At 42.4% G+C, this 13902-nt stretch overlaps 1 protein-coding gene across 1 annotated transcript in view; it reads left to right on the top strand.

Annotated features, from left to right (window-relative positions):
* The window catches only part of LOC138788545 (RNA-binding protein 6-like), a 50555-nt gene that overhangs the window by 5950 nt on the left and 30703 nt on the right, over positions 1-13902 (top strand). Inside the window, exons 4-6 of the mRNA XM_069966519.1 lie at positions 801-890; positions 7705-7774; positions 11035-11108. Coding sequence (XP_069822620.1) covers positions 801-890; positions 7705-7774; positions 11035-11108 — 234 coding nt within the window. The remainder of the gene's footprint in view (positions 1-800; positions 891-7704; positions 7775-11034; positions 11109-13902) is intronic.

Raw genomic sequence — 13902 nt, 5'->3', positions numbered from 1 at the left:
TCCTTTTGAAAATGAGAAACTTTAATCTAAATGTATATATTGGAAAATTTTAATTTTTCATTTTTTTACTGCCTAATGGTGAATACTTTCCTCCAGCCCCTGTAGGGTTAAAATGCTCATTATACCCCTAGATTAATTCTTTAAGGTGTCTAGTTTCCAAAATGGGGTCACTTATGGGGGTTTCCAGTATGCAAACCTCCTAAATCAACTTAAAATAAGAACTGGTCCCTAAAAAAAATCAGTTTTGGAAACTTTCACGAAAATGTGGTAATTTGCTGATAAATTTCTAAGCCCCGTAACACCCTAAAAAAGTAAAATATGTTTATGAAATGAAGCCAGAATAAAGAGGACATATTGGTAATGTGACTTAGTAACTAATTTATGTAATACAACTTTCTTTTTTTAGAAGCAGAGAATTTCAAAGTTCATAAAATGCAAATTTTTTCAATTTTTCATGATATTTTGATGTTTTTCACAAAAAAAACCACAAAGTAGTGACCAAATTTTGCCACTAATATAAAGTGCCATATGTGACGAAAAAACAATCTCAGAATCGCTAGCATACGTTAAAGCATCACTGAGCTATAAGCGCATAAAGTGAGACAGGTCAGATTTTGAAAAATGAGCCTGGTCTTTTAGGTGCAAATAGGCTTGGTCTTGAAGGGGTTAATCATATAAGTGAGGAGCATCAGTTGTAGGAAAGTGCAGTATAGTGGAGAAGAAGGTATCTAGTGTGATCTAACATTCATATTAGTAGGTTTATCTAATTCAATGTTTTTTTTTTTTTTTTTCTTTTTCAGGATAAAGACTATAGAAGGGGTTCTATCCCTGATGGTGCCACCAGGATTATATGGCTGGATGGTCTCCCAACTGGAGGATCTAGAGAAGATGTAAGCATGCGGTGTGTCCTCATAGTAATGTGTCTCTACCAAAAAGGAGAACATTGTTGATGCGGAGGGAGTAGAAGTAGAATGTTTTTCTCTTCCTCGGGTAGATGGAGACAGTTTTTTTTTTCCTCAGTCTTTACCCCCTTGTAGTTTTATAATTGAATGCTTCCGGTTATACACTCACCGACCACTTTATTAGGTACACCTGTCCAACTGCACGTTACCACTTAATTTCTAATCGGCCAATCATATGGCGGCAACTCAGTGCTTTTAGGCATGTAGACATGGTCAAGACAATCTCCTGCAGTTCAAACCGAGCATCAGTATGGGGAAGAAAGGTGATTTGAGTGCCTTTGAACGTGGCATGGTTGTTGGTGCCAGAAGGGCTGGTCTGAGTATTTCAGAAACTGCTGATCTACTGGGATTTTCACGCACAACCATCTCTAGGGTTTACAGACAATGGGCCGAAAAAGAAAAAACCTCCAGTGAGCGGCAGTTCTGTGGGCGGAAATGCCTTGTTGATGCCAGAGGTCAGAGGAGAATGGGCAGACTGGTTCGAGCTGATAGAAAGGCAACAGTGACTCAAATAGCCAACCGTTACAACCAAGGTAGGCAGAAGAGCATCTCTGAACGCACAGTACGTCGAACTTTGAGGCAAATGGGCTACAGCAGCAGAAGACCACCCGTTACTAGCATGGTGTACCTAATAAAGTGGCCGGTGAGTGTATAATCACCTGTCCATGAACGTGGGGAGGGTGCAGCTCAGTAGGAGTCACTAATTAATGCTGTGTTCTAAAAGAGAAGAGCTGAATACAGCTAATACTGGATGTTAATGGAGAATGTGATTTACAGTAATCCACATCCTCCTGTCTTGTAGGGCACCATCAGTCTTTGAGTTATTAAGTGGTAATAGAACCTGAGAGATGTCTCCTCATGACACTGAGCACAGGCACCCTCCAGCACTGTGGTGCCAACAGCAAATGGAGCATGTCGCTGATCTGCATGGAGTATGATTGATTTTTTTTTTCCCTCCACTTTCATTCTCATAATGTGAGCAGGGATGCTGATAGTCATACATTAGATTGGATTTGCTTAGGGTGCATTTACACAGAGATTTCTGACAGATCTTTGAAGCCAGGAACAGACTACAAACAGAGATCAGGTCATAAAGGAAAGACTGAGATTTCTCCTGTTTTCAAATCAATTCCTGGCTTAGGCTTCCAAAATCTGGCAGATAAATTGTTGTAAGCTCACCATAAGAGGCATCCATAAAGATTCCGGTTTCACTGAATCTGGCAGCAACATTCACGTCATTCTTCCGTTTGATAACAAAATACAATCGTGTTGTGTTTCTCTAGCACCTGATAATCTGGCATCTGGAATTTCGGGTATTGTTCGATATGATCATGCCAAGTTGGTAATATGCACAGGCATATTTTGATGATACTAGGGCTGGTGGGCGGTACCAACCCTGCGTGGTCATATCCATGTGTACCCAAACCTCTGACCACGAAATGGATTTCATGATGTTTGGGTCAGGGTGCTTTGTGACATGTTCAAATAAAGTAATTTCTTATCTTTAGATGGCATAGTTTCTGTGGGATGTCATTTTGTGGAGGTGTATTGTATATTCAGTGTCGTTATCCCACCTGAATATCTCATATTTGGTTATTGCTTTTCCTGACTTGTAGGTGTTTACGTTTTAGGAATGGTCAGGGTCCATCGGGGTCTGCATCTTGCAATTGGTACTCACTATGATCACAAATGTTAAATAGAAATAAAAATCTTTGGAATACCCCTTTAAAGATGGCACTCTTATGCTGGTCATTTAAAACATTTACAACAACGGTTACTGCTAGGGTGCTGACCCTAGTTAACCATCAGTATTGGGGCTTTGGACCCCACCAATGAGGGGGTTGGTAAGTGTTTCCGATTATATTTTGGATTTTGTTTTCTTATAGCTTACTTTGATTTTCCACACAGGAGGTGAGCAGTGTAGTAATAGAATGTGGCCATGTCAATAGTTGTGAGCACCAATCCTTCTTGTATTATGTTCTGGACTTTGGTTAACACTGGATCTCTTATTTATGGGGCTTTTAGAGCATATACTTTTTTTTTTTTTTTTGCAGGGCTCAAAAATGTGGTGAATTGTGTTTTTGTGTCCCATGAAACACAAACAGTATAAGCTCTCAATACTTTTAGTACATCAAATTGATCCTGGAGCTGTACTGTTGTATACTTTGGCATCCCATTCACCCAGGTCACTGACGCGAACCACAAAAGTTAGTCTGGGGCTACATGGCAATTCCTGATCATCAGACCAGACCCGCTATCTTGCACTGCCTTGTCACACAGATGGCTGCTGTTTCATGTTCCAACACGCTTCTCCAGATTACATGTAACATATACACATGTAACCATTAAAGTGTCACTGTCGTTAAAATTTTTATTGCAGAAATCAATAGTACAGGCGATTTTAAGAAACTTTTTAATCGGGTTTATTAGCCAAAAAATGAATTTTTTTATCATGAAAAAGCAGTTTGAAGCTCTCCCTCTGTCTTTATGGTTTTCCTATGGAGAGAGAAAGTAAAGGCAGCAAAACAAGACAACAAAGAATTAATTTACATTCACATCAGGGGCTCTCTCCTCTGACAGTCACCACTGACCTCTGAATAGCACTGTGAATAGTCCCCCACTGAGCAATCCTTTGTTCTCAGCTGCCCGCTAATCTCCCTCCTTCCCCCTCCCCTCTTCATAGACCAGACAGATCCGACTGATGAAAAAACAGTCAAGATTTGCCGATTCTGAGCAGTGGATGACAGAAAGGAGAGGAGGGGGGACCTGGGAAAAGGCATTTTACATGCAGATAATGGCATATTTGCCTAATAAACCTAATTACAAAGTTTCTTAAAATGGCCTGGACTATTGATTTCTGTAAAAAAAAATTTAACGACCGTGACACTTTAAAATTAAAAATATGAGTGGTGATGGCCTTTCTTGCAAGAGCTTACAGTCTATGATTTTATAGTGGAGTATTATTTACCTTATTGCCTCTATAGGAGTAGTTACTGGTTCTATCAGGGCCGCAGATGTTTGATGATAGTTTGTCAGCCACATCACAGTTGTGACATTACCAGGCGTTAGCTCCTTTAAAAATTCCCTAGTATGGTAGTAACAGAATTGCTGTTTTTAGTGCTGCAGAATCTGTTGGTGCTATATAAAGAATAACTGTGGGGGCACTCCAAAGCGCACACACAGCCTGCTGCAGCCATAGCACGCATACACACAGTCTGCTACAAATACACACACACACACACACAACCTGCTGCAGTCATAGCATACACACACACAGCCTGCTACACATAAAAACACACACACACACACAACTTGCTGCAGTCATAGCACACATACACACAGCCTGCTGCAGTCATAGCGCACACAGCCTGCTGCAGCCATAGTGCGCGCACACACACAGCCTGCTGCAGCCATAGCAGACACACACAGTCATGGCCAAAAGTTTTAAGAATGATACAAATATTAATTTTTAAAAAGTCAACTGCTTTAGTTTTTAAAATGGCAATTTGCATATACTCCAGAATGTTATAAAGAGTGATCAGCTTAACAGCAATTACTTGCTAAGTCAATATTTGCTTAGAAAATGAACTTTATCCCCCAAAACACATTTCAACAGCATTGCAGCCCTGCCCTAAAAGGACCAGCTAATGATTGCTCCATTAGCACAGTTGGGGGTGTTGATGAGCAAAGATCAGTCTGTCATGATTAAGTAAGAATGACACAACTGGGTACTTGGCATCATTGTTTCTCTTCTGTTAACCATGATTAACCCCTTAAGGTCAAAGCCTATTTTCGTTTTTGCGCTTTTGCTTATTCCATTTTAAGTTTAAAAGTCCATAGCGCTTGCATTTTTTCACCTAGAGACGTATATGAGCGCTTATTTTTTGCGAAACCAATTGTACTTTGCAATGACCGGCATTATTTTTCCATAACACATGCTGCGAAACCGGAAAAAAATCATTTGCGCTGTCAAATTGAAAAAAAAACGAATTTGTTTTGATTTCGGGGAGTTTTGCATTTACGCCGTCCGTCCTATGGTAAAACTGACTTGTTATGCATGTTCCTCAAGTCGTTACGATTACTATGATATATAACATGTATAACTTATATTGTATCTGATGGCCTGTAAAAAATTCAAACCATTGTTAACAAATATACGTTCCTTAAAATCGCTCCATTCCCAGGCTTATAGCGCTTTTATCCTTTGGTCTATGGGGCTGTGTGAGGTGTCAGTTTTTGCGCCATGATGTGTTCTTTCTATCGGTACCTTGATTGCGCATATACGACTTTTTGATCGTTTTTTATTACATTTTTTCTGGATTTGATGCGACCAAAAATGCGCAATTTTGCACTTTGGAATTTTTTTGCGCTGACGCCGTTTACCGTGCGAGATTAGGAATGTGATTAATTAATAGTTCGGGCGATTACGCACGCGGCGATACTAAATATGTTTATTTATTAATTTATATTTATAAAATGGGAAAAGGGGGGTGATTTGGACTTTTATTAGGGGAGGGGATTTTTTATTAATAAAAACACTTTTTTACTTTTTTTTTTTTACATGGACTAGAAGCCCCCCTGGGGGGCTTGTATATACATAGCACTGATCTCTCATAGAGATCAATGCTGTGTATATACACAGCAAAGATCGATTAGATCGGTCATAGATTACTATGGCCTGCTGCAGGCCATAGCAATCTATTGCCGAGCCGGGATCAGCGTCATTCCGACGCTGAGGCCCGGCACGGGCAGAAGAACGGATCTCCCCCCCCCCCCCGCGATCGCATCGCGGGGGGGAGATCCAACCCACATGACACCAGGGATAGTGTGCATAAAGCACTTCAATGCAGCTGTCAGGTTTGACAGCTGCATTGAAGTGCTTAATTAGCCGGCGCGGCAACGGGACCCGCGCCGGCTAACAGAGGCACTGCCCGGCTGCACGTGTCAGCCGGAATCAGCGCCGTTCAGAGCGGGGTCCCGGCGGGACCCCGCTCTGAACACCCCCCGCGGCGCCATGACGTATCAGATACGTCATGGGTCGCTAAGGGGTTAAAGAAACATGTGCAGTCATCATTGCACTGCACAAAAATGGCCTAACTGGGAAGAGTATCGCAGCTTGAAAGATTGCACCTCAGTCAACAATCTATCGCATCATCAAGAACTTCAAGAAAAGAGCTTTGATTGTTGCCAAAAAGGCTCCAGGGCGCCCAAGAAAGACCAGCAAGCGCCTGGACCGTCTCTTTAAAGTGTTTCAGCTGCAGGATCGGGCTACCAGCAGTGCAGAGCTTGCTCAGGAATGGCAGCAGGCAGGTGTGAGTGTTTCTGCACGCACTGTGAGGCGGAGACTCTTGGAGCAAGGCCTGGTCTCAAGGAGGGCAGCAAAGAAGCCACTTCTCTCCAGAAAAAACATCAGGGACAGACTGATATTCTGCAAAAGGTACAGGGAGTAAACTGCTGAGGACTGGGGTAAAGTCATTTTCTCTGATGAATCCCCTTTCCGATTGTTTGAGACATCTGGAAAACAGCTTATTTGGAGAAGACGAGGTGAGCGCTACCACAAGTCTTGTCTCAGGCCAACTGTAAAGCATCCTGAAACCATTCATGTGTGGGGTTGCTTCTCAGCCAAGGGAATCGGCTCTCTCACAGTCTTGCCTAAAAACACAGCCATGAATAAAGAATGGTACCAGAATGTCCTCCAAGAGCAACTTCTCCCAACCGTCCAAGAGCAGTTTGGCGATCAACAATGCCTTTTCCAGCATGATGGAGCACCTTGCCATAAAGCAAAGGTGATAATTAAATGGCTCAGGGAACAAAACATAAAGATTTTGGGTCCATGGCCTGGAAACTCCCCAGATCTTAATCCACTGCAAATATTGACTTGCTGCTTTAACTCATTCAAACTGTCAATATAAGCTTTTGTTACTTATAATATGATTGCAATTATATTTCTGTATGTGATAAAAAAATCTGAAAAACACACATAAAAACCAGAGGACAGCAGATCATGTGAAAATATAATATTTGTGTCATTCTCAAAACTTTTGGCCATGACTGTACACACACACACACACACACACACACAACCTGCTGCAGCCATAGGACACACACAATGCTCTGCAGCCATAACACACACACACACACACAGCTGCAGCCATAGAACACTGTAGAAAAACACACAATCTTCTCCCAGAGAGAACTCCACATTGAGGACAAAGGTTACTGCTTCACTACTTAGGTCTTCTCCTCATCCTCCTCTATATTACACAGGATATCTTCAAATTACACTTGTTCTCATATACAGTCATTCAGCATTCAGGAAGAGAACAGCACAGATCTCCTTCTCCCTCCCCTCCCCCCCCCCCCACAATGGACTCTTCCAGCTCAGAAACAAGCTGCCAAATTGTGACCGCCAACTTTTTCCCGACCACCCTTATCTAATAGGGCCAATGTCCTATTAAAATGTTATTATATTGATGAGCAAAACTTCAATTCTAAATTTATTAAAGATTTTTTTAAGGCTGGAGTCGGTACATTTTTTTTTCTACTCCAGACAAAAGTAGCTCCGACTCCACAGCCCTGATATTACTTATAGGAGGCACATGCAGATGAGGGATTACTGATAGATACACTTATTGCAGATGAGGTTATAAAAACACTGAGGCGACACATCAATGTAGATGGGACGTTACTGATACATGTAAGTCTATTATATTCCTCCTCTGATTGGAACTCTGTTTCACAGATTCTCTCTGCACTGGCCAGTGCATGCCCCCTGCCCGAACACGGCGTGAACCTCATAGGATACATTCCAGGTGAGTAATGACTGTTCTGTAAGTGATCCCCACAGCTGAAATGCTGCAAATCAATGAAAAGAGTCAGCTTCATAGAAAGATAACTTGTTCTGCTCCTCAACCTCTGTAGCTAGTCCTGCTTATAGAAATTCATAGATAGCAGACGCAGGAAAAGATGTACACTACATTTTTGTCATAGATGGATAATATTTGAGCCTCTTTTTTTAGTCATTTCGTTCTATATCCCCTAATTGCCTACCGTCAGAATCAGGAATAAAAGGCTCTAGAAATAAATGGAGGCTAAAAGAGGATCATCCTAGGGGCAGCAGTGGGTTGGACAAAATGGATTCTCTTCTGTGCTTGATCCTTTTATTCACTTAACATCTAAATCTTGAGTCTCCTTCAGCCATTGTGATCATAAATGGGTAATATCTCAAACATAATGTTAGCTGATGTACAAAACCTTAGGGTGCATTCATACGTTCTGTGTTCGCTCCGTGGATCATGGACAACACAGATGGTGAATGCCTGTCCTGGATTGTTTCCCTGCACGGCATCATGTAACAATATCATGCTGGGAGTGGAGAAACAGTTTGAATTTCTACAGCTATGTCACTACAGTGCCGGGAGATTCAACGGTTTCCCCACTCCCGGCATGATATTGGTACATCAGGCCATGGGGGAAACAGTGCAGAACAAGCTTTCACCATCTGTGGTTCACAGAGTGAACACGGTATGTGTGAATGCAGCTTTAGGGTGACCACACACAATGCAGTTGCGTTGACCATGCATATGTTGTGCTTGTTTGCTATTTAGTGCTTAAGATTTAATTGCTAAAACAAGTATTAATAAAATACAGGTTAACAACAGAAGTAGTTACTGCATCTGGCCCACTGCACTGCAACCCAGTTGTGTGTTCTCACCTTTACAGAGACCATACAGCTACATTATCAGGTTACAGATACCACAACAAGATTCATCAACTCAGGCGAGTATTACTAAAGGCCCTATTACACTAAACGATTATTGGCCTTACTTGGCCGATTACCAACCATTCAGGCCGATAATCGTTTATTGTAATAGCACATGTTGAGAGGCCACGATTGGCCAACATACACTGTCTACTGATCGTGGTCTTTCAACATGTTGAAAGATCACGATTTGTGCAGCTATTGTCTGTTGCACAATCGCAACAGGAGCGGCAGCAGCAGACCACTGTTGACTTCAATTGGTCCCTGATCGATCTAAGGACAATTTGGATAGACCCTGATAGATCTCTGCTCCCTTATTGATGTCTGTGTGTGTAATGGCACAGGCAGCAAGCGGGGAACGAGTGGGAAGCGAACGCTGACACGTCTGTGCTCACTTTCCCCCGTAACATCATAATATGGCCTTTGGGCAGCACAGAGGAGAGCCTTAGTCTGTAGATGGGGTGGGGATTGTTTCCTCTGGAGTAGCCTAGTTCTCCTGATATCATGGCTGGCAATCCCCCGCATGTATTGCAGGCAGCTTATGTAATTGGATTGTAAGTAAAGTTATATTTGCAGGACCGGATTGTGGTAAAGTTGATGTAATTATTCCTTGTGCAGATTCTGAATGTGGCAGGAGCAGAACACAATTCTTTGTCTTCCTGTTCCTCCATCTCTATGTACTGATTCCAGTGTTATGTCCTCCCCTTTTTAGGCTTGGTACTTAAGAATGCTTTATCAGGCCTCATTCACATGTCTGTAATGTGGGATCCACATTTTGCGAACCTCTTCGTAGACTGATAGGCTGCAATTGCGGGTCCGTATTAGGACCTGTCTTTTTTTTTTTTTTTTTTTTTTTTTTTTTTGCGGCAGGGATTACCACCCCATACACACGTACAAATGTATGAACGCAGCCATTGACATGTATGGGTCCTTAGTACTATCCGCAATTGCAGACAGAACTACGAAATGTGTGAAAAAAAGCGTAAGGGTATTGTTGCATGTCCAGGTCGTCTATAGAAATATCTGGAACGTTCTATATCTGGAACGTGGAAGATCTAAATGGGGTCCTTACTGTTTATTCCTTAAATATGAGGTTTTCTGTAGTATTTCTCTAGTTTTACATCTCGGGAAGTAGCAAAGCATTTTGCTTCTCTGCAGGATTGTTAGAGGATTCTTGTAATAACAGACAACTAGTTGAAGCAGTTGCAAAATGTATTCCAGTTGCATTTCTGGTCCTAATATAAAAGATTATTAGAGGGCAACCTCTTCTTGAAAATATAAGTCAGAGTGGAAAACTGCTGCGAGGAGTTTCTGTCCGTCCATAAGACCTGATGCTTCTGTAGATGACCCAGTGGTGTTGGTTTATCAGAGAACCAACATTCACTATTGCTGATAATGACATTATAGTTAGGGTATGAGATTTTTGCAATTTCCCCTAATGTCACCAATCTGAAAGAATTGGGAAGACACAAACCATTTCTAATATTCCACTGTAATTCTTCATACAGACCAGGCCCTGGGACACTGTGACTCTGACAGGAATGTGCGAAGTCACAGCCTAAGGGCACTTTGTACAGGATGACGGCCTTATGTATAGGCCCAGCAGTGAAAACCAATGAAGGTGTTTACTGATCACACAATTTGTGAGGCCCCACAAGTCATTGTTTCTCACCTGCACCTCTCCCATTACTGCTTACAATAATAAAAGGGAATGGAAGCGATCAATCGTTTGTACGCTTTTTAAATCCCAGTAGTTGGGCATTGTGAAAGCTCCTTTCCGTAACTGTTCGTTCATTCTGTGCGTTTTTTTGTTGTGTGTAACAAGCGTTTTGATTGGTGCACTCCCATGTATCTCAATAAGTTCTACAATCTAATCAGAAAACTCCCATGTATCTCAATAAGTTCTACAATCTAATCAGAAAACTCATGTTAAAAAGATGGCAGAAACCTAGTAAACACAATCTTAGTGTAAGTTTTAGAGATGCCTGTTCATTCTAGCTTCTTCCATATCAATTCTTTGTAGCAGTAGTACTTATTATGGTGCAGGAATTAGTTAAACATTTAGTCATATCACTGATCTACATGAGTACACAGGGACAGAGCTAGTCAGCAATGTATCCACTACTCCTGTGCCGTCCTGTGTTACCTGTGCTCTAGTGTATATATATCATTTGTCAGTGAGTGTAACTGAATGTACTGGGATCACAGTAAAACTGTATATCTTTCCGGGGGAGGGGAGCTGTAAGTAAATGCCATTTCTCTTGATCTAATACTAACTGACGTCCCGTCTGTATCACATGCTGTCCCCAGGTTACAGCTTCGGCTCTGTCTGCGTGGAGTTTTCCCTCGTGGAAGAGGCCGTCGGATGCATGGAAGCCAACAAGGTTACTTTGCCCACCTGTTCAGCGGTGCTCTGGAAGGATGGAGAGGAGGGGAGACAGGGAAAACCTAGAGAGTCTCCTATGGCTCCAGCAGACATTCCGCTAGTTTGTAGGGTGCAGCCTTTTACCTGCTCCTGACACACTAGGGGAACATCTGAGTGTCATGTAACCATTGTGTACTAAGTCCTTGCCCCAGCGGGCTCAGGGTCTCTGTTAAGTAAGGCAGGAAATGTATCTTATATAGCATGTAATGCAGGAAAATTCTTAATACTCAAGATGTCATGTATACTAAAAGTGGCTGATGTGCAGACCGTGTTCTGCTTTACTCAGCTTAAACATTGTCTCAGAAAAGTAAAATGGAGCCAGGAACAGGTGCGCATAGCATGAACACCACAAGACGGGGCTGAGAGGCTCAGCGATGAGAGTGCATATTAAATGGGAAATCCAGTCAAAAACCTACGACTGCACCTTTCCCACCACTGTCTGAACAGGATGAGAAAATACCTGCCGCCACTTGCTGTAGTCAGTTCTAAGTATTTTGCACCAAAATGATCCAGTATAATTGAAGAAGGTAGTTTACACCTTTATGGCTGAGCAGAATCAGATCCTCAGCGAGGTCAAAGTACACCCAAAAACTTCTGATGGTGATGAAACTTGACATGAGGTCTCCCACCATATAATACAACCGTTCCAAAAATAGATAGGTTAGAGTCATCTCAATTTTCAAAATGGTCAGTGTTCACTGAATGCTAGGAGAGGCTTTAGCCTAGTGGTGCTTCCACTGTGAAGGAAAGATGGCAATTCTGGGGCTACCATATTGTGCCCCATACTCCCTTTCTTTTCCATGTACGGCACACTGCCCTGTAGCAATGTTTAGCTCACAGAGGCAGAGTTTGAGGCTGCATAGTCTTAAACTGGCCATACACCCAAGGTAAATTGGCCAAATGGCTGATTTTGACAATTTTAGTCAGTTAACGTTTACGTCCATGGCAGACTTCTCTCTTCTAAAAATGTAATCTGCCCCGGCTTTTTTGTCCGTTATTGACTGCAACTAGATATACATATATGGCATGATTGCATGAGTTTGGACAAGTAGTCACCACTTTGTGGTTTGTCAGTTTAGATGCCGATAGTATCGTTCACGTGAATGATCTAAAGGGGCAATAAATTGCCTGCATGCTGGCTCATCATATTCTTATGTGTAGCCAGCTTTAGCCAAAGTAGAGAGATGCACAGCCCCTCTCATTTCTGCCATACACCTGAGATAAGCCACTAAGTGCTTGTTGAGCATTTGGTCATGTCCAGGAAAACCTTGCTGTTTGTGCCTTATTTTATTTTTTTATTTTCAGTCAGTGCATTTTGTTCCTGTGTGTTCCCTCTGACTGTTTTTAGCATTCTTTCCTTTTTACATACTACTTACTTGGATGCTCACTGGGCTCTACCTGTATAGTAACAGATTATGTACAGCTGCTTAGGCTTGTCCGCCAGTAAATAATAGTAATTATGAGTGTGCTGTAAGCTAAGGGGAGGTACAGTGGAAGGTAATTGCAGTAGGGACCAAGCACTCAGGAGCAGAAGGTATTATACCGTAAGGGAGTTCTTACATGCACTGCATGTTTTTTTTAAAGCTAAAACCAGTTGTGGATAGTAGTAAATATAAAGAACCAATGCCACGTCTACTTTTACCAATAGCGTCAACATCAGGCCTCTCTTACACAGTGCAGTTTTTCTTAGTGTTTGCAGCCGCAAGGAAGTGAGAACTAGGTGCACATCACAATGGAGTAGATGAGTTATTCCGCACAACAGTTCAAAGTTGCTTGTGAAATTTATTTGGAAAATAAGCTCATGCTGTGGCTGCAGTGTAGATCATTGACGAAAGAGCTGTGGCAGCTGTATGTGCCTTGCCCATGCAGTGTGCGCTGTTACAGCTGCCACAGCCCTTTCTTCAATGACCTACACTACAGTAGAGATGATTAAACAGGGCAGAGGTTCAGGTTTTTACAAACCCGAACCATGGGCATTTGACTCCCGCTGCCTTCCCGTTCCATGGGGAAGGTGGAGACAGCCCAAGTACCGCCTGGAAAACAGGAATACAGCCTAGGTAATAGGCTGTATCCCTATTTTCTGTTTTCCAGGCGGTACTCGGGCTGTCTCCACCTTCCCCACGGAACGGGAAGGCAGCAGGAGTCAAATGCCCATGGTTTGGGTTCGTACGAACTGGAACCCCTGCCCTGTTCGATCATCTCTACACTACAGCCACAGCAATCTGATGAAGGTCCTCATGACCGAAACGTCATATGTATATTTAATACTTGGATTGCTTTTCCAAATAAATTTTACAAGCAACTTTGAACTGTTGTGCGGAGTACCTCTCTATTTTACGGGGACAACCCTTCTCCTGCACCCAAAGAATGGGTCCATCCTTTGTGGAGGAATTAGATGATGATGATGATGATAGGTGCTACTACCAAACACAGTGGAAACCCACTCTCCTCTCAGAGCTGCGCTGAGTTTTCCCACTGGTCAAGCTGATTTCCACAGCTAAGGCCAAAACCACACTTATGCAGTTACCAATAGCTGCACAGTGTTTCAGATAATCCCTGCAACGTTGCATGCCAAGTGGTGAAGAAATGTTGGATGTGGTTTTGGCGGCATTCTGGATCACAAATATGGAAACACCACCTAACACTCACGGTAATCTGTAGATAAACAACTTATTGTATAAGGATACAACCAACTAAAATATTTTCTAAAGTAGTGGACCCCATTAGGCCAAGAGCCATATGGTAAGGCCAGT

This window comes from Dendropsophus ebraccatus, chromosome 4, assembly GCF_027789765.1.
Source record: "Dendropsophus ebraccatus isolate aDenEbr1 chromosome 4, aDenEbr1.pat, whole genome shotgun sequence".
Taxonomy (NCBI): Eukaryota; Metazoa; Chordata; class Amphibia; order Anura; family Hylidae; genus Dendropsophus; species Dendropsophus ebraccatus.
The sequence above is the reverse complement of the archived record's forward strand: the minus strand, read 5'-3'. Positions and strand labels throughout refer to the sequence as shown.